This window comes from Trematomus bernacchii, unplaced genomic scaffold (genome assembly GCF_902827165.1).
Source record: "Trematomus bernacchii unplaced genomic scaffold, fTreBer1.1, whole genome shotgun sequence".
NCBI lineage: Eukaryota > Metazoa > Chordata > Actinopteri > Perciformes > Nototheniidae > Trematomus > Trematomus bernacchii.
This window is the reverse complement of record NW_022988050.1, coordinates 3,963,289-3,989,507: the sequence shown is the minus strand read 5'-3', so window position 1 is coordinate 3,989,507 and position 26,219 is coordinate 3,963,289. Positions and strand designations below refer to the sequence as shown.

The following is a 26,219-nucleotide window of genomic DNA, read 5'->3' as shown; positions in this document are numbered from 1 at the left end:
CTAAAATATTTATGTAATATATATAACCTGAATATATAATGGATGCAGTTGTTGTTTTATAATATATATATATATACATATATCACAAGCAAATTCAGACTACAGTAGTAGCCAATAGTAGTTCATTTGATGCTTGAGGTTTATCATTTGTATTCCATTAAGGTTTATGATTTGAACAATTGGACATTTTAATTAGGGAGGTCGAAAGAGGGATTTTGTTTTACAAAGAAAAATACTGAATTGATGTTATTTGTGCATCCAAAATAATTTGATAAAGTACATAGAAATCAGAAATTGTGTTCAAGAAAGTGAAACATTACAATCAGGAAAAAAAGGTTTTGGACAATTCACTCAATATCGAATTAAAAGTGGGAGAGCTGTGCAGTCTGACAATAAGTAATGTTGGTGGGCAAAAACGTGCACCATTTACAAAGGGATATGCAAAGGTTCACAGTACTTTAGGAGGGGGCATTGTATGTTAAGAGGGGGCTGGCTCTGATTGGGAAACACCCTGATGACATGTGGAGACTTATCTCATCCTGTGCAAGAATGACATATTCCCTTCAGAGGAGGTTGAGCAGAGACCTGGAAGTAACTGGAGAAATTGTTTTTACTCTTTGAACATTACAAAACCTGGAAAACTGGACTACAAATAAGAAAACTGACCTAATATCTGCAGAGTTGTGGACTATATTTTGGACTTTAGGATAACTAACAGTAACGTTAGAGGGCGCCATTACAGCGTCTAGTCTGCTGAATTCAACGAAGAAGAGTTTTAAAGCTTGCTAACCAGCTGCTCATGTAAACAACACTGAAGAATGTGATTTGGAAGTTTTATTTTATAACCATTTCCCTTTTTGCTCACCATGGCGCAGCTGGCGGAGAAAGGTACGTCTGTCTATAGTTTTACTTTGCAAAAAATAGCCACATTCAGCATAACCCAGTGACCAGACTTCTGTCGTAACCCTCCCTAAAGAAAATCTGGGCCACTGGAACAACAACTCAGCACTTTCTGCTAAAACTCATGTGATTAAACTGGAAGTTGCCAAAACCGTGAGGTCAGCAAAAACGTTTTGCTTCCTCATGGGCATACTACAGACAATTTGAAGCTAATTCAAGCTAATGCTGAAGTTGTTTTACACAGTTGGTTTTCTCAGTGAAGTAAACACAAAATCCCCATTGGGCTGAGTTAAAGGAAATGTACAATACCAGATTTTTCCTAAAGCCCCCTTCCACTAAATGCACTTCTTATTGTTGCTTCACTTGAATGTGTGTCCTTCACTATACATAATTAATAGATTCTTAAGCTACCTGGGGGATTCCCCTTTTTTTGTGGGAAATCCTTGAACTAGTTATTATTCGAAGCAGAATACTTTTTAAATATGTCTGGAGGGTAGCTTTAATAATTTTCAAAAGCACTGTTTTCAAAAAACATAATTAATAAGAGATGTATTGAAGCTTGGTTGGAATATATATTTTGTATATTAATTTCAGGTGAGATTAAAAAAAGAAGAAGTAAACTAGGATGTTGCATTTGCGTTCATTGCAAGTGAAGTTTGACTCTTAAGTTAAAATAATAAATAATACATTATTCTTGTTATTTCTTTACAGCGTATTTCCGCTTTTTGGTGCTGTTCTTCAACTGTCTGCTGACATTTGGCTCCTACTTCTGCTTCGACATCCCCAGTGTTTTGCAGGATCAGTTCCAGGGGGTAAGCAATAGGTCTAAAATATATAATCAGTATTGAAGGATGAGTTCCCCAAATTAACTCAACAGGATCATTGTAGTGCTAATGAGTAATGACGAAGTCTGTCCTTTGTTTGTGGCTAGTATGATTATAACTAAATCACTGGCTTCCACTCATCTGACAGAACCTGACATGTTCCAATGTGACGGTGATCAACGGCACAGTGGACTGTGTGGAGGGACTGGGGATGAACCCTCAGCAGTACAATCTTCTTTACGCCATCTACGCTTGGACGTAAGTTCACACGTGTGGAAAAAAATGTGGAACACTAATCCATCATCATGTGAAATTTAGAGTTAATTTAAATAATTACTTATGGGTTGAAGTCACATTAGAACTAAAGTCAGTCAAAATTGGACGTGCACGGATCAGAATCTAATCAATACACCATTTTCCAAGTTATTTTATTTATTTTATCTTATGTACCCCATTTAATTTAATAATTAATCTTAAATTACTAATAACTTTAAAGATGGCAACAATTTACAATGTGGATAAGGTGAATACTTATCCAAAGTGTGTGTGTTGTGTGTGTGTGTGTGTGTGTGTGTGTGTGTGTGTGTGTGTGTGTGTGTGTGTGTGTGTGTGTGTGTGTGTGTGTGTGTGTGTGTGTGTGTGTGTGTGTGTGTGTGTGTGTGTGTGTGTGTGTGTGTGTGTGTGTGTGTGTGTGTGTGTGTGTGTGTGTGTGTGTGTGTGTGTGTGTGTGTGTGTGTGTGTGTGTGTGTGTGTGTGTGTGTGTGTGTGTGTGTGTGTGTGTGTGTGTGTGTGTGTGTGTGTGTGTGTGTGTGTGTGTGTGTGTGTGGCCCAAGGTTAAAACATTTGGGACAGCAGTGAGAATGTTATGAGAAACAATTTGTTGCTTAGACTGACCTCGAAGGAAGCTCGACTGGAGAATTAAAAAATAAATCAAGACAACTGTACATTAATTAAATACATTTGACATTTAGCTTGAGCTGGGTTCAATACTTTCTTTATGGTATTTAAATTGGGCTCAAGTAGAACCCCTACATGGATGTGGCTTGCAACACAAAGTGATACCGATCTCTGTCTGTTATGATTTGAAAGTCTCATGATTTAAAGTGTAGGCCTGTGAAGGAGAGGCCCTTGGAAAACAACCTCTATTTTTTTTAACTGTAATTACTTATTTTAAAGAGATTGCAACATTATACTTTTTAAAGAATTGCTCAATTCATTTAACACTTTTATTATGCACACAATAAAAACTTCAACAAATATATCGATCCTGGCTTAACAAGGGATCCAAACTATTTTGTTCATAAGCTTAGTTTCAGAAAACTTGTCAGTAGTTTAACAACTATTAGAATTTGTGTAATGTCTATGTAGACCAATTTGGTTGATAAGAGAAATAATTTGAAGCAGTTTAATAAAGAATGTTAAACTATATTTAAAACTGTAATTGAACTTCAACTTATATTAATTATCTGAATCCAGTGGCCAGTTGGAATAGATAATCAACAAAGTTTCCATTTTGCAGCAACAGGGCAAAAGGTTTCTACAATAATTCGTATTATGTCTGAGTCTAGTTCTCTCTTATCAGCTTTGTCTCGGAATGTGTTCAATACATTACGTTTTTTTATTATTACCATACAATACATAGATTTAAGAATAAATTAAACAAATAATACAACATTGACCTAAAAGAGCAGACAGATTTTGGAACCCTGACCTCCTCAGGTAGGTCTTATGACCAGCAGTGATGCCTCTGAGGGTCTCAGGGTGCAGGACGGGGCATAGGGTTTATAAAAGGTCACAAACATACCAGCAATACAATTTAAGAATGTATTCTTAAAACAACATAATCTTCTTTTCTTCTTACACCTACAGCGCACACCCTGAACAGTGTGCTTCTTGTTTACATTTTCCTCTGCACACTCAGATGCAGGACATAAAAATACTCTTTTGCTATTTATTTTCATTTTGCAGCACATTTTTACTACCAGAATTTTTCTTTACATCTTTATATTATTTATTTTTCTCAAGTCATTTACTTTTGGTGAGTTAACTAAAGTTTAGTTTATTTAACCCTGGCTATGGACTGATTCATTATTAGTTGTTACAAAACATACACCAGACGGCGGTTAGACAAACAAATATAGACCCCCGATACAAACAATCAGACAAACAAACATGAACTCGTAATAAACGCCAGTGTGCCAGCAAAGCTCATCCAGCTCAATTTAGTCCGAATTAAGAGGTTTCAGAGAGGGTAGGGAATTCAATTATTATATTTCCCTAACAACACGCACATTGACCCTACTGTATTACACTGCTGAGTGGCTTATCAGAAAACTACAATGGATTATTTTCTCTCCTATCAACAGGAATGCAGTCGTTGTGATCATGGCCGGCTTCATGATTGACAAACTAGGAAACCGCTGTAAGTCAACTGTAGGAGCCATTGTATGGGTGTTGTTGGTGTGTCAGTTTACTTACTATTTATATTTATACTGCAATATTATTGTGGACACTTGGTGGCGGGGGGTTAGCTGCACTGGGTGTATAAAAAGGGTCATAGGTGACAGGAAAGGACGAGGACACAGGAGGAAAGAGCATACCAATTCCACCAGCCCGGCAGATGCTCACCACAACCATTAAACTGTATAATTAAACCTTTGTATGTAAAACGCTAAATAAACATAATTATAAACTGCACCAAAGGACCGGAAATCCTTTTGTGTCTGCGTCTGGATCACTCTCCAGCCCTCCTGTGAAGTAATGGCAAAAGGATATAGGACATTGGAACATTAAAATTGCCATTACATCAACAAATATCTGCTAAATCTATAACTGATAATGATATCACTTTATGGTAACTCATGGTGAATTCATTCCCTTTTCGTCCTCTCTGCAGTTGGAGTATTTCTGTTCTCCTTCCTGTGTGTTTTGGGCTCTTCACTGTTTGCATTGGGTTCCCACTTCAAGGGAACCCCCTATCTGCTGCCACTGATGCTCACAGGCCGACTGCTGTTTGGATCAGGAAATGGATCTCTGACCAGTAAGGCCAATTTCCTAAAGTCACAATCATACTCTTTCTGGATTTCAACTCAGAGGACTGTTCCTATTAAACTGCTCTTGTTGTCTTCATCAGTTGTTCAGAACCGCATCACAGCGTTCTGGTTCAGAGGGAAGGAGCTGGCCCTGGCGTTCGGTCTGACGCTGGCTTTCTCTCGCCTCGGCTCAGTCCTGAACTTCTTCCTCACACAGAAGTTTGAGGAACAATATGGCATGCAGTGGACACTCTGGGGTGGTAGGTACTAATAAAACAAGTGGATAGAAACACCACGTTTATGACCCGAGTGGATAATAACACAGTGCTTAAGTAAGAGTATTTTTCTCATGCTTTCTAGGTACACTCCTGTGTGTGCTGGGCTTTGTTTCCGCCATCCTTGTCAGCGCCCTGGATAAGATAGGAATGAAGCAGCTGGGACTTGATGGCGCCATCCAAGAGGAGTCCCGCAAAGTGGTACCAAAAATATATTTTAACGAAAAAAACGTGCTTTCCACACCAAGTACACATTTTGAATGTTCATTAACTCCTAAGTAATGTGTGTTTCTGTGTATGTGTAGAGGATTCAGGATGTGAAGCTCCTGTCTCTAAGATATTGGCTGCTGGTTCTCACCATCATGTTCTTCTATAACGGCATCTTCCCGTTCATTGCAGATGCCAGGTAGTGATGTCCACACACACACACACACACACACACACACACACACACACACACACACACACACACACACACACACACACACACACACACACACACACACACACACACACACACACACACACACACACACACACACACACACACACACACACACATATATGTTTCTCAGATTTAAAATGGGTTTTGAATGCCAGTATGCTGTCAAGTAATTTAACATAAGGCTGTTTTTCTACCTGTCCAGTAAATTCATTCAGGATAAGTACGATGGCTACAGTCAGAAGGAGGCGGCTTATATCGCTGGCGCTGTTTATGACAGCTCACTGGTCCTCTCAGCCAGCGTGGGCATCCTCATAGTAAGTATCTGTAACCTTAGCCTGGTACAAGTCTGTCATAAAAAGCAACATAAAACAAGAGGCTCTTGTGTTTTTCTTGCAGGATTTTGTGGGTCTGCGGGGCATTTTTGCTCTGGCCTGTGCCATCTTCACGCTGCCTGTGTTCGGACTGCTGGCCTTCACCTTTGTCCCTCCTCTGGTCTCCACCATATGGCTCGGAGTCACCTACTCATTCGCTGCTGTGAGTTTACCTCAAAAGAAATTATTGAAAATGATAGTGGCGGCCAGTTTATGTTAGTAATTGATTGTCTTCTCAAAGCTTAATCTTCTCAAAGCAGAGATTTTTCTTGTGAAAAACATTTGTTGTTTCTCAGTATTTGTTTATTTTTTGAGCACACATGACCATATAAGATCTAAAGGAAAAAAAAAAGGAAATGTATCGGGAGCCACTGGTTTAAACAATGGACTTTCCTCAACTTAAGGAGAAAACAGAAAAGAACAAAACAGTAATAAGAAAGGACTAAGCTAACAACAAAACCTAGAAATAAATCCAACAAAAATTAAATGACAATCTGTGCTGTTTTCCAGGCCAGCATGTGGCCGTCGATCCCCCTCGTGGTGCCTCAGGCGACTCTGGGAACAGCCATGGGTCTGGCCACCTCCGTACAGATGGTCGGGATCGGTGTATCCAATCTGGTCGTTGGGCAGATTTTGGGCTCCAAGTCGAGGTAGGAATTACTTGAGACCAGGAACATATTGGTAGACCACTTCATTGTCCTTTCTGCATTTGAACTTAGCTGCTCTTTTCCTTTCCAGTGAAACTAAAATACCTCTGTGGCGCTGGCAGAGGATGATGATCTTCATGTTGGCCAACACCATCGGCTGCATCGTCACCTCAGTGGTGCTCAACGTTGTCGACCGCAGACAGGTCAGACACACAGCCTGTTCATCGATCTCTATTTGTACTGTGTGTGTATATTGTCAGCCATCTTCACCACAGGATACAATGTGCTCAGTAAATATTTGTTTACCTGCAGGGCGGGACCCTGAACAAGACAACCAAGAAGTCGCAGCATGCGGAGGGGGAGTCGGACAGAGAGCCCCTCACCCAGGGAGAGGAGGAGCAAGGAGAGGAGGAGGAAGAGGGAGGCGAGGCGGTTAGATCTCCTTCTATCAACTCCTAAATTTGAACATTTCTCTTTTTTATATGCGTTTTTGAAATGTACCACAATTGGTTTTATTGCACAACTCACTGAAAACCATGTAACAGTGGATGATGGACATTGTAATGATAGCAAACAAATGAAACCTTGTTTTTACAGTATTATTTACAACTAAATAGTATCAATACATTTTATTAAATGTTAACTAGGTATTGCTGATTTTTCAGTTATACAGTTAAACAATAGCTATCAACTGTAAAACCATAAGTGAACATGTCAACGTTACCGAGATCACTAAATAATTGTAATATCAATTTACCATGCATGTCAATATGTAACTTTTAGTTTTTTTATGACTTTCTGATGAAGAATTGAAATATTTGTACCTCCTCTCTGTAATTGTACAGTTATAGATTTTACCTTGTCCTTAAAAGAAGGGAGTTTGATTTATTTTACACTGCCAAAGCAGCAAAAGGGCTGTTCAATTTTTTTAAAAGCCAAATCTGTGTTCCATGTCTAATAAAATAAAATAAAAGTGTAATTGGCTTGGTACCATGTGCAGCTTCCCTAAGGCTTTTTAAGGAGTTCCAGCTAATTGTTTTGCTTTCTGGAAACAACTTAAGTGTTTTGGTTCACTTTCATAGCTTTGTTTTTAGTTTATACGTTTAAAAAAAATAAATAAATGTAATACCTGTTTAGGCCTAAACTGAAAAAAGACAGATAGAGTTAGAACATCATGGAGCTTTTCCCTTTTAGCTCTTATCTTGCAATATCGCCTTGACCAGCATTGTAATTTCACATTACGGTCAGTAGGTGGAGCTGTTTACATATATCTGTTTGTTATGGGAAAAAAGCTCACGTAGTAAGCACAGTTAACCGAATTGATAATATTTGGTTTATCAGTAACCTTTTTGTGAGCCAGGTTGGTTATTTGGGGGAGAGCTAGTCAAGTTACCAATGCTTCACATCACATCCCTCATCCTGTCAACAACTGCAAGAATGTAGGCTGTTTTAAAATAGCTAAAGGCAAATATCCAAAAGTTAATATATCATTTTAAACATACACTAATTGTCCTTTATTTTGTATGTCTATTCGGATTCATTGCTGTATCATTTATGGTGATGTTAATCGCTACTTTAGTCATTTTAACACTAGCATTTATCCGTAAGCCTGTATTGCTGAAAATGTTTATTTATATATGGACAACAAACCTATAGTTAGGGTATTCGAGTATATTTACACAAAGAGGTTTCTGTTAGAGCTTGTGCGCCTGAGTTTTATTATACAAATTTGATTAAATGCAGATTAGACTGCCTAAACTGATCCAGACGGCCCTGTCTGCTCTTGAATCATGTTGCGCTCCACAAATACTTCAGTACTCTAAAGTTCAACATTCAGGGTTCATCACCTCCTGTCCTGACCCTGTTCCAGGTTCAATGTAAGCGTCCTAAAGACTGCAGTCCAGTAGATTAACGAGGAGGGGAAAAACACAATCAAATGTTTGATGTTTGCAGACGCAGGGTACTGAAATGTTCCTGAAAATTAATATTTGTGTCCAGCTGGTCCTTGTATTCAGTCATAATTCGACCAAGGATCAGACAGCAAACTCTGATTTGTAAAGAAATGATAAAGGTTTACATAACTGAATGATCTGATACAGTTTATAATCTTCTTAAAATTGTGCCCCAATTACCAGATTATTAGAAGGATGCATCTGAAAGGTCACCGGAAAAAATGTTACCTGTCCTTGAGCTCAGATCCCGTGTTTACCACGGAGATAAACTCTAAAAATACACCTCACTTAATCTGCTTAGTGTGTGGCAGGTCTGCGTCTTTGCCTGCCTGATGGACAATTTACACACACACGCTGAGTCAGTCTCAGAGTCTTAGAGAGCAACGTAACGCCTGACTTTAAACAAGGGGCTTTAGCATCCTGAGACCTGCTTTATGGTTTCTCACCTGGTGTCACTCTGCAGTTTGATCTGTTCGGACGACGGCCTCAACGACAGCAGCATGTCGGGCCTCCTGGGCCGGATCTGCGGATCCAGCAATGAAATGGTAGTGGACAGGGTCAAGAGGAAGAACTCCGTCAGGCGCATGTCAATTATTGAAGATGGTGAACTTGCAGAGGTCCTTTACCTTATTCCTAAACAGTCCATGATGGAGCAGCTGCCCTTCATCAACCCCGACGACTACATCCTGTGTGAGAAATTGTTTAGTTCTGCAGATATGGCAGGTATTGAATTGTTTACTTCCCTATGTAGTAATGTTGATAAGTTGTTTTATTGACTTGTCATTACAGTATATAATTTGGCCATTGATTGTTATGGATCATATGACATTGATTTACATCAGAAAATGCTAAATGATGATTAGATTGAACATCTTCTGTCTTTTCTTATTACTTAAATGCATTTATGTTGTTAAAAGAAGTCAAGTTATTATGAACCCTAATGTTGCTCACAGGTTGTATTATTTTTGCTGTTAACAGGCTTATATACCATCATTCATCCTTTTATATGATATTATATTGAAGGTTTTTGGTCTACAAAATGGACATGTGAGTTTCACAATGTCTGCTCCGTGTACATAAACAAACATTCATTTTGTTTGCGTCCAAAACACCATCTGCCTCTGTTAAATTAAAAGTACAGAATGTATTTTTGCAACAACATTTTCTCTTTTTCATATTAACTAGCATTTTTAGTTGCATGTATCGTCAATATTGTACCTAATTTGGTTGATGAAATCACTATGTAGATTAAAGAAGCCTGTGTGCAAAGAAGGCAACTCAAATATTCACAAAATAATGTCTACAAATATCATCAGCTGGTATTGTAATCACAGAATCATCTGAAGTGAACAACGGAACAATCAAAGTGGAACAAATATTTTTGCAATTTTCTGCAGTGAGCATTTTTCAAACATTCGGCTGCTTTAAAAAAAACGTTCCTTTGTTTGTATTCTTCTCTGGTGCTGTATAGCCAGGAGAAAATACGCTAATAGTGTGAATGCACACAGAGAATGAAAAAGAGATTTAGACTAGAGCCTGGATTTGAAATGTTTCTGATACAATAAAGAAAAGGAAAATAAAATGCAAACATTTTACTCCAAGTTGGACTTTCCTCAATGTACTGTTAGACATTGTACAGCCCTGTAATATATCAAACAGGAACATTTTAACTGCAGACTTCAATCTCTTTTTTTTGTGTTCTACGTGGAAGGTAACAGAAAACTTGAAGTTATTTGAAAGCATTGATAATGTTTCCAGGATTGAATGTCAAAGATTTAAAACACACACACACACACGCACACACACACACACACACACACACACACACACACACACACACACACACACACACACACACACACACACACACACACACACACACACACACACACACACACACACACACACACACAGTCCTGCCCTCTGTGTTTTGGACCACCCCCTCCCCTTCACCAGCAGTCCTGTTAGTTCCTCTCCTCACTCTGATCCGCTGCAGTGAGCTCCCACTGACGAGCAGAAACCAACTGTCATGAAAGAGAAAGGTAGACATTTGTATGTTTGTGTGTGTGTGTGTGTTTGTGGATGTGTGTGTGTGAGAGTGTGTGTTGAAGGATGTGAAAAAAGGGAGTGTGACAGCTTGGGTTTTCTGTTTGTCTTTTCCTCCTTGTCACTGGTTTAAAACTTGTTATTTAGCATTTTGGTCATACAGTCTTGCAGCTAAGTAATTACATTTGTCTCCAAGAAAGTTAACAATGTCAATGGGACACATTACTTTGCTAACTTAATTACTTCACAAATGTGATTGTTTTGAGTTGACTATTGTGATTTTGCTTGAGGTGGCATTTAATTGTGTTAAAGGTCAAAACGAAAATTGCTTATGACTTTTCTTGGATGGTTTTTGTTATCAATGTTTTAACTAATCCTGATGTTTGGCTGTGTAAAAGCTTTAATACTATTGTTGCCAAGTGGGGAAAAGTGCAAGCATAGCTTTCGTAGAGCATCATGGTGGGTTAACCAGCATGTGATTTTTAGAATGACCTCTGAATTGAGCCTTGTCTTTCTTTTGATTTCCATATTATTTCATTAATCATTAAGTGACCACAGTACTTTTTCTCAATGCTATTACTCAAAGACATTTTGTTAGCAATACAAAAGTATGTGTATAACCTACAGTGTACTGTATTAGGCTTAGCTAGTATTTTGGTACTTTGTACTTTACATAGAATGAGAATTAGGTATATTTAAACATCTACATAAAGATTCTGAAAGTAGAAACTCCCTACCTCCTTGCACACAGATGTAGATTTTCATAGCTGGAGATAGTGGAGTGTGTGATTAGCTGTCGTTCTCAGGTTTCTCTCCATTTGCTGTCTTTCTAAATCTACCATTTGCTAATACTTGACACCATATCAGCTTCACATTCTGGGAGAGATCAAGAAAGAGCGGACGACATTTTGGACTCCTAAAATATTTCTAAATGAAGAAAGAGTAAAAACTAAAAGCAGACAAAGGATATACTTTATATATAGGATAATACCCCACAGATACTGTATATCATTCTGTTACGTAAGCGCAATACAATGTGTTCTACTGGCAGAAAAACAACTACAGGTCTAATCAGTAGGAGTATTTCCTGTTGTTGTGTTGGCATCACAGCTCTGTCATTAACAAATATCTGAGGTGTAATCGCACAAAGGCTGGTTTGGATGAATTTTCAGTCATTGTTAGGGTGCCATGGCCAAAAGAACGGGTCACATTCCCAATGGGATTATGCCAAGTTTGGAGATAGGTCCTATACTTTTTACTTTAATGAAAAGACACAGTACGTTTTGTATGCTTTGTTGACTTCATATATCACAAGTGTTCTCTGAAGCCGAAGGTCAAGTTGTTTACATATTTATTACTTATTAGATTTAACAGGAGATTATAGCCATTTACAGTGGGCTTTTATTAACCTTTGGGAAGCATGGTCTCTTAATCTAGTTTGTTACTTCATTCTTGTTACCATAGGGACAAATCTCTCTGTCGTGGGGCCACATACCGATGGTGCTTGACTCAATTTTCTTCATATTGAGTTGGGAACAAATTCTAGCTGTAGGCTATGTGTAAGGACATCTTGTTGGTGTAGTCGAAAGAATGTCAGAGTTAGTGCAGATTAACTGATGTTCCTGTTATCTGGTTAAAAAATGAACTTGTTATGATTTATGTGGAAAAACTATATATGAAAAAAGAGAAGACGAAGCTCATGTGTCTGTTTATGTAGCTGGGTGTCCACACAGCGCTCTCACCGTGCCACATTCTTTCCCCTCTCTCCTCTGTTAATCACATTCAAGACCTCTCAAGTGGGGCTGTGATTAGATTGTACAGGCATCCACAGCTTCTGTCGCCTTATAGACATGAAAGAGACAAAAGCAGAAGGAATGAGGTTCTTGCAAAAGTAAGAGACTAAGTTTGGCACACAAGCTCCTCATAAAGCTAATGTTGTTGGGAGAAGTAGTGGCTTCTAAGAACTCCTGTCTATATTTTGAAGCACTCTAGTTTAGTGCTCTGTGTAGCTATGTGCCAAAGCAAATCTACGGTGGCCCTGAAGTGCAAGACACCACAGCATTTCACAAAACACTACAGCATTTCACAAAACGCCACAGCATTTCACAAAACGCTACAGCATTTCAGAAAACACAACAGCATTTCAGAAAACACAACAGCATTTCATAAAACACTACAGCATTTCAGAAAACACAACAGCATTTCAGAAAACACAACAGCATTTCAGAAAACACAACAGCATTTCATAAAACGCTACAGCATTTCAGAAAACACAACAGCATTTCAGAAAACACAACAGCATTTCACAAAACACTACAGCATTTCACAAAACGCCACAGCATTTCACAAAACGCTACAGCATTTCAGAAAACACAACAGCATTTCATAAAACACTACAGCATTTCAGAAAACACTACAGCATTTCAGAAAACACAACAGCATTTCATAAAACACTACAGCATTTCAGAAAACACTACAGCATTTCAGAAAACACCACAGCATTTCAGAAAACACCACAGCATTTCAGAAAACGCTACAGCATTTCAGAAAACGCTACAGCATTTCAGAAAACGCTACAGCATTTCAGAAAACGCTACAGCATTTCAGAAAACACAACAGCATTTCAGAAAACACAACAGCATTTCAGAAAACGCTACAGCATTTCAGAAAACACAACAGCATTTCAGAAAACACAACAGCATTTCAGAAAACACAACAGCATTTCATAAAACACTACAGCATTTCAGAAAACACTACAGCATTTCAGAAAACACAACAGCATTTCATAAAACACTACAGCATTTCAGAAAACACTACAGCATTTCAGAAAACACCACAGCATTTCAGAAAACACCACAGCATTTCAGAAAACGCTACAGCATTTCAGAAAACGCTACAGCATTTCAGAAAACGCTACAGCATTTCAGAAAACACAACAGCATTTCAGAAAACACAACAGCATTTCAGAAAACGCTACAGCATTTCAGAAAACACAACAGCATTTCAGAAAACACAACAGCATTTCAGAAAACACAACAGCATTTCATAAAACACTACAGCATTTCAGAAAACACTACAGCATTTCAGAAAACACAACAGCATTTCAGAAAACACAACAGCATTTCATAAAACACAACAGCATTTCAGAAAACGCTACAGCATTTCAGAAAACGCCACAGCAAAACCAATGACATTCCCATTAGCTTACACGCTAGACTTTTAGTCAATTCCAATAATAAATGTTAGCATGCTAACACACTAAGTTTACAGTATTAATTTTTACGATTTTTAACACAGTGAACATTTTTCTGCTCAACAGCAGAATGTTGGTATTGACATTGCGAGCATGCTAACATGCTGATGCTAACATTAAGCGTTAGCTCAAGTAAGATACTTGCCAATATAGGCCTACATTAGCCTAAAAGCGCTGCTAGCGTGCCTGTCGAATCTTGCAGCCTGTTTTTTTTCCTACATTTTAAAACCACTCAATAAACTTGACAGTATACTTTCGGTTTTAAAGGAGGATGACATAAATTAGTACTTTAAAAACAATAGGCTATATGGCATTTTCAGGGACTGTAAGATGAGATGTTAAGCTTTCTGATAGGTAACAATTATAATGCATTTCTCATGTTTCATGAATTCCTCCCTCTTTTTTAGGGCTAGCTGCTCAGGATGACCCGGGCTCTCTGGGGGGGAAGCGGATCATCCCGTGCTTCAGGTGTGGGGATTCATGCAAGGGACAGGTGCTACGAGTCCAGAACAACCACTTCCACATAAACTGCTTTACCTGCAAGGGTGAGTACCATCAATAAGTGCACTATTTGACATCCTGCAATCACAGAGTAGGAATATAGTAATTTGAGCCTTTAGCATTAAAACCTTTTATTTTCAGAAGGTTAGTTTTCAATTGAGTTGAATTTGCTTGTCATTTTTTAGACAGCTTGTTCGTGCCATCAAATTCAATTTCATACAAAATATTCTGCATGGCTGTTGTGAGAACCTCCTGGGTTGTCAGACTCAGATTCATTAAAGTTACTTTGTTTTGTGGAAAACATATTTTCTCATCAGGCTATTGTCCCCATTAATTAAACCTGACAAGCTTCTCGTGTTGTTGCCCTTTCATCCCATGTGACGGTGTTTAGAGCACAGAGGAAACAAAGAGACTTTTAGAACAGAGAGTCCTGCAGTAGTGTACGTGAGAAGACCTGGGCATCTAGGGCTCATCATGTGTATTCATGTGTGTATTATGCAGATACAAAATTGTATTTAAAAATAAAACGAAAAACAAAACATGTAAGTTGTAAATGCATAGCTACAGGGGTTGCAACCGGACAGGAATAGAGCTGTGCAGTAATGCCCTTGGCATTCCTGAGGTGGCAGGTTCAGAGGCACAGTTTCGGATATGGGTTGCATGGTATCAAATGTCTCCAAACAAAGCACGGAGGAAACACTGCCTCACTGTCAATAACATGCCAAACACATGAACACTTTAAAAACTCTGGCAGTCATTAGGTCAGACAGCCCAAATTACATCTTTGATGGAGTACATAGTTGCTGTGTACTTACAACTATGAAAACGTGAATTTAATTTAATACAATTCCCAAAGCTCTTCTTAAAGAACACAACAAAATGAAAATGTCAGTCAAAAGTCAACATGAGCAAACCAATACATATAGGAAAACAAATCAAGAAGGAGTTCTGCCTTTTCTAAAAGACAAACATATGTGGTTTAGTCTTATCTAGCAGTATTAGCTGACCAAGTATCTGATAAGTATCTGTAGGAGAGGGACAATGCATTTTTCACATTAATCCATTGATCCAAAGATAATTAAAAGAAAAATGAATGTAGCTTTAATGTTTTCTGTTGTCATCTGTCTCTCCCTGTATGTCTGTGTGCAGTGTGTGGCTGTGACCTGGCCCAGAGTGGCTTCTTCACGAAGAACAGTGACTACTACTGCCCGCTGGACTTCCAGAGGATTCACGGCACGCTCTGCAACAACTGTGGGGAGTTTGTGGAGGGACAGGTGGTCACAGTATTGGGGAAGACCTATCACCCAGCCTGCTTTGTGTGCACCGGTTGCAAGTAATAAAGAAAACAGAATCATGGGAGTTTGGATGCAGAACAATTATTTTTCTTGTGGAGTAAACACTTGTCTCTTTCTCTGTTTCCTAGACAGCCATTTCCTGCTGGGGACTGCGTCACCTTCAGTGGAAAGGACTGCCTCTGTCAGCGCTGTATCCGACCCGTGTCTCCAGTTCTTAGTCCTAAAGACGTCAGCTCTTCAAATAGTAAGTGAACTTTTGAACTATTGATTCTCTGAGCATTAATTCCATTTGATCCAGTGTTGACATCAAACATATTGATTAACGAAGCTTTAAAACAGACCCGAGACTCTGATCCCATGTGGACATAATCAGACAGAGGATTATGCATTTAACAATGGTCCGCTGTGGCCATCACACTGAGTTACCTTAAAAATCCCCACAATCCCCCTGGGATCCTGCACGGTGAATGACTCAGAACAGACTAAGAGATACAGTAGAAAAACTACTCTCCGTATGAACTTGAATTTATCTAGCTGACAACTATATATAGGGCAGAGATCAATAGGATTCAGACTCTTAATACCTCTGGATTAAGTAGCTCTCTCTTAAGTACTTTAAATAAAGGGGTTTATTAAAACAAATCTAAAGGAAACAACATAGACACTCAAATTATATTCATGTATATCCAGAAATCATATCAAAGAACTGAGTTGTTTCCTAATGTTTCCCCAGATCAAGTAGACTCAGTCCATTAAGTTCAATGTGTACATTTAATTCAATTTAAACAAAACGCATGAGCCTATTTAGGTGTCAAGCGTTAAAAGGATAGTTGGGATTTTTTAAAGTGGGATTATATGAGGCTCTTATTCCCAGTAAGTGTATTACCTAAGGAAACTCAGGAATGTACTGCGGTGGATGGAGGCATCAGAAAACATGTGCTAGCCACCTAAAAATATCTATATCAATAAGAGTGTCTGCTGTAATTATACATTTACACTGCTTTACCTTGCTTTCAGACACATTTTTGACAGGTGACTGAAGCTGTCATCTATGGTCTTTTCAAAGCTATGGTAGACTACTTATATACCATAGGGATAATGGGAGTTGCTAGTCTGCTGATGCCTCGATCGGTTAGTTTGTTTTTGTTATTGTGTGACTTTGGTGATTCTGAACCATCCTTTATAACACCAAAATAACACCATAACAACAGCAACCCCTGTACAATGACTGTTTCCTGCCATGGAGTCTGGTTGCTTTGAAGGGATCCTAGATTACAGTTACCTGGGGCTTGCTAACCACCATCAACTGTAGGAAATACCCTCATAAATCACAATCACAATCGGTTTTATTACCAAGTAGGTTTACACATACGAGGAATTTGCTTTGTTATATATTTAATAAATACCCTCCTCTATTGCCCCCAACTGTATAATCATTCGGCAACACTTGTCATCCATCCCTTGGACTCTTACTGGATATGTCTTGTATGTGTTTTCAGACTGCTCTGGCTGTGGCAGATCCATCAAGAACGGCCAGGCTCTGTTAGCGCTGGGGGGGCAGTGGCACCTCGGCTGCTTCAAATGTAAAGCCTGCAGGAAGGTGCTGAGCGGAGAATATATCAGCAAGTAAATACAAATCTGTCATTTAAAAATATTTATTTTTTCTAACAAAATAAGGTTGGAATTAGCAAAATATGTTAGCAAAATGTATAACTTAGACACATTAAAGAATATATGATTTGAATGTAAAGTGTCTTTTCTTTCAGAGATGGCGTTGCCTATTGTGAGAGGGACTACCAGATTCAGTTTGGGGTACAATGTGACGCGTGTCAGAGGTTTATCACAGGAAAGGTCCTAGAGGTGAGACAGCTTGACTTTTTCAGTTTTTCTCCTGGTTGCATGATTAACATAACATTGGCATTTTTTGCAAACATTTTTTTAAACTTATTCTTATTTTTATTATGACATCTTATCTTGAGTGTATTTGTTTGTTGGCCCCTTCTACTCAACACATGTTTTATCTAACCTATTTTGCTTATAAATAGTTTCTGAATTGTTCAATGTGGAAAAAACATATCGGACAAATTATTAGAAAATAATTTGTATATCTTCAACTTGATTTGAGGAGATATTTTAAAGTACATTCAGAAGATTAAGAGTTAGGGTGTTGTATGTTAATTGTTGGTCTATGTGATAATGTCTAAGTCTGAAGCTTTTGCCTTCCTCATCATCAACCTACAGGCAGGGGAGAAACATTATCACCCCAGCTGTGCAAGATGCAGTCGATGTGACAAAATGTTCAGAGAAGGCGAAGAAATGTTTCTGCAAGGTCAGTGTGAGAAATACCTGATGTGGGTGTGCATGTTTTTATTGTGAGAATGGGGATTTAAGCCTGTGATGGATACATATATTAAAAAAAGTTGTCCAATGCAGTCTAGATTTTCAGTGTCTAAACTGTGAATTTATTTTTGAAATACTGTATTTATTTGCCTTTATGTCCCTGCCTTCACAGGATCAACAGTTTGGCACCCACACTGCAGAAGCAACAGCAGAACAGATGACAGTTACATGGTAAAACCACCTTAACTTAACACGTCTACACTGAAACATGTTATATAACTCATATCAAAAATATCTCCGAATACTGGATAATACCCAGCAGGTGTAATTGCTGTTAAAAGGAGGACGCGAGTGTGATATCTTTGCACGTCGCTGTCCTCACATTTTCTCTTCCTTCCCAGGTCAGCAGACCAAAAACACCTTGTCTTGATTTCTTTTTCCCCCATCAAAAAATGAAGGTTAATATCGTGAGCAGACCTGCCGTTTGCAGCGATGCTTTTCTAGAGTGAGCAGGCTCTAATCTCACGCTTTGAGATGAACTGCACTCGCTTGTTTCACTTGCTCACCAGGCTTCAAGTGTGCTAGTTCAAGGCAGCAAAAATATGACTTCTTAAAAGTTACATTTTTGCCTACTATTATTAGTAAATTCAGCCTATCGTATAGCAGCTGTAAAGTATAACGTTGGTCCAATATGTATTACATTTCATGCAAAACATTTTAAAACCATGTTAGCTGTGGCATATAGAATGATGCATGCTTGGCTATTTTATTTCCTGCTAAATATACACCAATATGTGATTATGTAATATGCAAAAGCAAATCCTGTCTGATAATGTTAGCCACAAATAAAGGTGTTTTATTATTGAGCATATTACAATTTGGAGCATTGCACATAAACTGCATGATGCCAGGCCCACTGCTTCTAGTTGAGATCTAAGGACCAAGTTGTGTGACGAGAAATTGCCTGAGCATCCTATGAGTGAAACTAACAGCTATTTTTTTTTTTTAGCCCACTAGATCCTCATCAGAAAGCTCCAGTTCCCGGCCAGGCTCCTGCACCCCGGGGAGTCCTGGACGAACCATCTGTGTAAGTTCTGGTGACGACATCTGCTTTACACAATTCACGTGGCTTGATTTTACATTTGATTTATCATTTATTTGTACAGGCGAGTCGCGTGGATAAGGTGTCTCTCTTGCAAGATCTTTCTTTATGTCAATGAAGACAAACATTTTAGGAAAATAGCCAATGTGGAAAAAATTATATTTAAGCATAGTTTTACAGCTTTACCTTGACTGATCGGAAAGAGTTTTAATGCCAGAGGAAAACAAATTGATTTCAATTGTGGTTGACTAAAAATCAACCACATGTTGAAAAGGAATTTAGATCAATTTGAATTCAATGGCAATTCTGAATTTGATTACAAAAACAACTTGTTGCTTTTGGTATCCTTTAGTTTCCTCGATCCAGTTTATTATGTTCCATAGACTGTAATTACTTGAGGAATAAACTTTCCCCCTATCAAAACATGATATGAGCCAGAAACAACCTACCTTACTTAGATTTAAAAGACAGAGAAATGGAGAGTAAAACAAAAGAGCTCCTAGTCACAGATTACAGTGTTAATCTGTTCAGCTCATGTGCCAAAAACAGTTTTGGTGGGATTAAAGTTTCATTCCTCGAAGTCTTGTAATAAACCACCTCTGACCTTTCACCTGATGTAACCCATGCTGTCTGCTCCTTCCTTGTCCTTCCTTCCCCTCACCCCCGTCCTCCTCTCTCCTCCCTCTTCCTGGTCCCAGGCAAAAGTAGATAATGAGATCATTGATTACCGAGATTTAGCAGCCATTCCCAGAGTCAAGGCTATATATGAAATAGAGCATCCTGATATGATGTCTTATGAGTCTGTGAACGACAACTCCTCTACTTTGGACAACAAAGGCAACAGACAGGACAGGCAAAGCTGTGCAGAGGTAACGTCAAGTTTTTACCGGCCAGATGTTTGTGTCTCATTGTTTTGGTGTTGGTTTCTTGGTTTCATGTGGAAACCTATAATCAAACCTTTGGTAATTGTTCTTATTCCTGATTTGATAATTTTGCTGATGACTTCCTCTTATAAAACATTTGAAAGAGGCCCTATTATGCTTTTTAGGGTTTTCCCTTTTCTGTAATGTGTCTGATTTCTTTATGCCTGAAACGCCTGAAATGGACTCCTTTGTTTACTTCTGTAACATAGTGACATCATGTAACACTTGCGCTTCTATTGGCTAGCGCTCCAACACATTGTACGTGATAGGCTAAGAGGCGGGACATCTCTAAGTGGTTGACCAATCACAACAGAGCCGGCCAACTAACCAATCAGAGCAGACTGGGCTCTGGTTTAAACTTTTTTTTTTTTCTTTTGTCGTTCTGATTTAGTCACCAGGAAGCGTATCTGTAAACACAGAGGTGAATATTTGTTTTAATAAGAGCAGACGTATTTAACACACAAAATAATGTTGATTTGTTGTGCATTCACACTAGTTTTGTGTCCATCTTCTTTCAAGGAGAGTTTTGAAATCAGAAAGTCCATGCCAACATCTGCCAGCCAGGGATCGTTCGGGGTTCATTCACTGCACAATCGTCACAGCTACACTCCAACTCTGTCCAGATCACCGCAGCACTTCCACCGGCCAGGTGAGGAAAACACATCAAAGTAAAATGATCTGAATGTTCTTATCACCTTTTCATAGATATTAGCCCACCTCTGCTCACGTATTCTTTTGTTTTACCACCTTCCCTTATCTGCTCTGCTTCCACAACTCCTCCTTCCACTGCTTTCGTGGAATAACACACAGGATTGATGCTTTCTTCCTCTTTATTATCTGGCAACAATGACACATGCCCCACTCCCCCTTTAAGTCACAACTTTCTCCCTCACACTAAAGGTAAGAACCCCTGCTCTTCTGCCACCTTTACTGCATCCCTTCCCCCCTCCTGGTATTGCCTTACCTTTTTGCTTTCTTTTGTATTTCCTATCAAACACTTGTATTTAATACCTAACCCACCATTTTATGTTCTAAAGGGACTATGGTACGTTTGATAAAACAATAATTTAAGACGACAAAAGTTCTAAAAACAAACTGATTTAAGGTTCAAAGATGGATTTATTTTAGGACGGATGGCACAGAGATGTGATGTATTTTATTCTTATTCCACCATCTAGTGGTCAAATTTCATTGATCAATCGCCCACTGATCATCCTTTTTCCCCCCAATTTGCATATTTGACTTGACCCTACTTGTACTTTTCTCTTGTTCTGCCACCTCTCTAACTTCTTCCCCTGAAAGAAAGAATCCTTTAAATAAATCTACATCAAAGTAGGTATTTATAAAACGGGTTTGATTGATTAAATAAGTAAATATTCCTGTGCCTGTTCCCGACATCACTCACACATTCCTCTAAAGCCGTGCCTATTTATAGAAGTGCTGTGAAGCCTGTTTTATCATGTGTGTGTGGATGAAATATGAAAAGCTCTGACCGCTAATCGCTGGCATGTGTTTTTTGTGGGAGATGAAAATGCCTCACAAACTACACGGCCTTGATTTTGTATAAGGATCGGTGTATTGTCTTTATATTCAATAATAAGAAACATTAGATCCTTAAAATGATCTCGTTGATGTCTTCTGAATCTGTACAATAACATGAAATTACATTTAAGAAACATCTACAAAGAGGTTTTTGTTTGCAAATGTAAATGTCATTATTGCTTAAGCTTTTGGCAGTTCTGGCCTGCTTTTTGTGTTGTAAAAGTCATTAAAATGATTGTAGATATACATATACATTATGCTAATTCTGGTTCCAGTCCTTTTCAGAGAATGTCCTCCAAATTACAAGTTACAAGTAGTTACAGATACATACCATATTTAGACATTGAAAAAGGAAAAATGCACTACAGCAGGTTCTTACTTCCAATGTTCATTTATGTGTGTTCTACTGTGTGATATTTAACAATGAATCACCTGCTAACGTTGCATTTTTTTTCTATCAGCAGACGAAGGCTTTAATATGTACAGACGACCGCCAATTTATAAACAGCAAGGTATGATATGACCCTTTTTATCTTTTTGTCCTTTTTCAAAGTCAGTTAAAATGCTGCTTGAATCTTTTAAAGCCTCTGATTATTATCTTCGTGATGTTTCATTTCACAACACAGAGGTATTTTAATCGCCTGGACAATACCTTATTATATAATTTAGTCGTAAATCGAAAAATAGAGCAGTACTGAGAAGTGTGTTTTACAGATCAATTAGCAAAAGGCTAAAAACAGAACCAGGGGAAGTATATCTGAATTAGTAAATCGGATCTTATTTGCACAAAGAGCCGAGTCTGGCTGTAAGTCGTCTCATGAGGATCTAATCTGTCTGTTTCACTTTCACATAGAGCCAAATTCCTCCACATCGCAAACAGCCTCTTTGCCTGGATATGGTCGCAATGGCCTCAATCCGGTAAGAGCAACCTCACTGATACATAATCCGTCTGTGTGAACTATTGCGTGAGGCTACTGGGTGACCTTTTGATTCTGTAGGTGGAATTGGTGGCTCTAGAAACACATTATAAAAACCAAAGGAGGTTTGTCCAATTTACAGCAGTTACTATAATGAATGAATGATTGTTGTTTCCTCTGTGTGCCCCCTGTCGGTTCTTCTAATACAGCCACGGTCAGCTGATTACTCACATTACAGCAGTGACAGATTCAAAGGTAAGTATTTAGACATCTTTATTTTTATCATGGACTTTAGTAATCACTATAATTATTTTGGAATATTAATTCGTGTTGCTTTTTCTTTGCCTTTCCCCCCCCCCCCCCCCGCCTTCCAGACTTTAAGGTACGTGAAAATACTTTAAATCTCTGCTTTTGCTTTCCTTTTTTGTTTTCTGCATTTCTAAAGGACTGGCCTCACCACAGTCTGCATGAGCATGTTTTATCAAGTAACTCAATTGAATTCAAATCTGTAATTCTATAGCAGTGGCTACAGCTTGCAGAACTCTTCATTAATATGTATATTGCACGTATTACATAACTAACTCTTACCCCACATTTTACAAATATATCGTACTAGCAGTAATTTGGCCGTTTATAATTGAAGTGATTAATCCTATCATGACGTTTTCCCATTGCACGTGTTTGCATCATTCTGTAGCTCATCCATGACGGTCAACATCCATTAGCACGAATGGACAGAGGAGTGTCCATGCCTAATTTGTTGGAACTGAAAGCAAGTATTGTTTGTATATTCATGTGTGCTATACAAGAGTTTTCCCTGCAACGATGTATCATGTTCTGCACCTTCAGTACAAATAATACATACAAATAACAGAATACATGTTTCAAGGACAACGTCATTATTATTATCCTTTCACTATAATAGCATCACCCTAAAGACTGAGGCACAGTTACTATAGATACTATATGACGGTGGCCTTGAGGGTCAGAACACAACAACATATACAATACACATTATAGGAGAAAACACAACTCTCAGAAAAAACATTTTAGGAAAAAGATTAAATCATTTTAGTTAATGGTGGCCATGAGGGTCCAAACACAAACACATTGCCTAAAACACAACAATATTTCAGTAAATGATTTCATTTTTGTGAAAACGTTTTATTTCTGGGATGTTGTAGTGGTTTAGCACTCAGGGGCCACCGTACTATTTAACTACTATGCATGACAACAGTGCAGTGGTTATACAGGATGCATATTTGCATGGGACGTGATGTTCTAACTCCATCTGGTATCTCAATAGCTGGTAGGGAAACCACACAAACGATTGTGTTTAGGTGTAGCTTCTGCAAGAATCGACTATGAAAGGATTCTCAACCAGCCTTTTTTTTGTCAAGGTCTACCCGTATGAGCTGCTCTCAGTTGGTAGTCGAGGCCGAGTGAAGCTTCCCAAGGATGTTGACAGAACAAAACTTGAGGTAAAGTAACATTATTATTATTATTAAAGTGGATAAACATGCTGCTTAGCATTATTTTTTATCTGTATTAAAACACCTTCACTTCACATTTGCCGAAAGGGCAAAATAATTCTTAATTTTACCCTATAATAAATGCATGGCCTTGTGTCAATACTACACACATCATGCCTTACACCTACATGGTTGTTAATTAATTCCTCGACAGTGACATCATCTGCTGAAATATTTTTCTGAAAAACCAGTTGAAGACATTAGTTGTTTCAGTAGAGTTTTATTTTAGAATAGGAAATGCACCAAACAGATGATCTGTGCTGCGTTTCAACAGTCCATGTTATTCTTTACTGCTTTCCTTTGCAGCGTCACCTATCCCCGGATTCATTCTTTGAGGTCTTTGGCATGGGCCTTCAAGAATTTAACGTGCTTCCACTGTGGAAACGAAACAACATGAAGAAGCGGGCAAATCTCTTCTGAATGCTGCCTGATGCATGCTTTGACTCATTGTTAATATGCAGTATATATTGTGTTCTGAAGACCCCTTAAGTTTATTTCTAAAAACTAGGCACAGTATTGTGTTTCCCAGTTACTTTATGTGGGTTATTGTTTTGAATATTGTTCATATGTATAATACCTCAAATCAAAAATGAACGTGAGAACTCAACTTACTATAAGGCCTTCGCTAATAAATAGCCATTATTTTATATTTTCAAAGTCAGCCCCAACTCATTAGGGAATATGTTTATATTCGACGATACAGCTGTTTACAATCTCCAATTATCATAAATGCAACAGGAATTGTGGCTTTTTTGTGGCAAACATGGGAAGAAGAGACAGTTAATTGTTTCAAACCAACACTTTTTTCCATGCAGACAACCTAACCTAATCTTAACCTCTAAGATTTTCATTGACTTAACTTTAAACAATGTACAGTTGTTGAGTTCAACTCGATAGCAAATGGCTCATATTTCATTTAGTGTTGATTGTGCATTACGCTGGTTTATGATCAGTGACAACATTTTTAAAGTATGGGTTTGGCATTTTCACTTTTTTCTGAATTTGTATAGACCAAGCAATACATTTAGAAAAAAAGTGGCTAGGGTATTTACAGGCTGTGAAGCTAGCTAAAGTGAACTTGTCCTAATTAAAAGCCTTTGTAGATCATTATTGTACCCTTTCTGAAAAACATGTCATGATACCTGATGTATACTGAAGAAAAATACTGTTTTAGTTCTTTTTATTTATTTAATCACACTTGGTTGTCTCCTGAATACACAATTGCTTAGCTATAGCTTAAAATAAACCGTTTTGAGTGAGTAAACGCTCACTCAAATGTGCCTAATCGGACTTTGAACGATTAGGGTAATTTGACACTTTGTTTAAAAAAAATGTCCCCTGACTTTTTACTGTATGTGTTACCTCCCATCACACCACCTCAAGCGCCCTAAATAAAGTCTTGCACTTCTTACTTAAGTTGAGCAAATGAATGTTTCTTTATTGACAGAATGAGGTTGGTGAGGCACATGATTTCATTATTTATTTTTTTAGCATCTCCCAGGAGAATCTTCCAGTCTGGATCACCAACTTGTAAAAAAAGAAGAGACACTTTTTCAGTCAAAATCCGTAATAAGATATCAAGCACGGTAAATTATGATACCATGTATATCACATCACAAAATTACGGAGCACTTTACATTTGTAGTCATAAAGCTATTTGTTTTTTCCATTTCTCTTAATGTTATTCAGTCTTAAACCAACAGATGGTGCCATGGAGCCTGAAATCAAAACACCACTTCATCATTGCTTTGCATGTTAATAATGAACATTTGACAAGCTTTTTTTTTTAAAGCTTGTATTTCATCATTATATTTGCGAAATTATTTTTCTTTACTTGCATCTACCAAAATGTAGTGTTTATAGTGTAAAAAATGGCTTCAATCATAGTCCCTTCCATAGTAGCTTACTAGAACCATGAGGACACATGGGATAATGAAAGCAGATTAAATCATCATAAAGTGAATGACATTCCTGCTTTTTATCAGTCATTTACTCATCTGTCCTAATCGAATGAGTTGATTAAGCAATGGTTTTAAAGTGCAATTTCAAAGGGAAAACTATTAAGAGTTTAGACAATATTTTATGTAATATAAAGGCTGGTAGGCTAGGACAACTATGTGTATTTTATGGCTTTAGACTTTTGCATGCACACATCGCAAGAAAGATCAAATAAACATAGTCATACAGTGTTATCATGTTTATTTAAAAAAAGTAAATAGTAAAGTCTCAATCCATAATGCATAATTTTCATCTGAGGCAACAGTATCCAATGTACAGTATGGAAGTGAAAGAAAGAAAATAGTTGTTCTGCTTTTTTAGTTC

At 38.0% G+C, this 26,219-nt stretch overlaps 2 protein-coding genes across 3 annotated transcripts; both read left to right on the top strand.

The window, feature by feature from the left end:
* Positions 1-573: 573 nt before the first annotated feature.
* mfsd1l (major facilitator superfamily domain containing 1-like) lies at positions 574-7,407 on the top strand. Its single transcript, XM_034120045.1, has 13 exons — positions 574-888; positions 1,612-1,712; positions 1,873-1,982; positions 4,091-4,146; positions 4,621-4,764; positions 4,858-5,016; positions 5,117-5,232; positions 5,337-5,437; positions 5,679-5,790; positions 5,873-6,010; positions 6,358-6,497; positions 6,586-6,697; positions 6,807-7,407. Exons 1-13 carry the CDS (start codon positions 867-869, stop codon positions 6,951-6,953), a joined length of 1,458 nt encoding a protein of 485 aa, XP_033975936.1. The 5' UTR covers positions 574-866; the 3' UTR covers positions 6,954-7,407.
* Positions 7,408-10,422: 3,015 nt separating this feature from the next.
* On the top strand, positions 10,423-25,318 carry LOC117473326 (actin-binding LIM protein 1-like). 2 transcript variants are annotated; one of them, XM_034118870.1, is made up of 20 exons: positions 10,423-10,488; positions 14,153-14,290; positions 15,396-15,579; positions 15,670-15,785; positions 17,041-17,167; positions 17,308-17,401; positions 17,783-17,870; positions 18,054-18,112; positions 18,283-18,339; positions 18,891-18,968; positions 19,682-19,852; positions 20,298-20,327; positions 20,426-20,555; positions 21,913-21,960; positions 22,302-22,366; positions 22,575-22,620; positions 22,740-22,747; positions 23,063-23,137; positions 23,766-23,846; positions 24,204-25,318. In XM_034118870.1, exons 1-20 carry the CDS (start codon positions 10,476-10,478, stop codon positions 24,315-24,317), a joined length of 1,722 nt encoding a protein of 573 aa, XP_033974761.1. In that variant the 5' UTR covers positions 10,423-10,475; the 3' UTR covers positions 24,318-25,318. The 2 variants fall into 2 exon arrangements, with proteins under 2 accessions (XP_033974761.1, XP_033974760.1); XM_034118869.1 differs by having other exon boundaries at positions 21,910-21,960.
* The last annotated feature ends 901 nt before the right edge of the window (positions 25,319-26,219 follow it).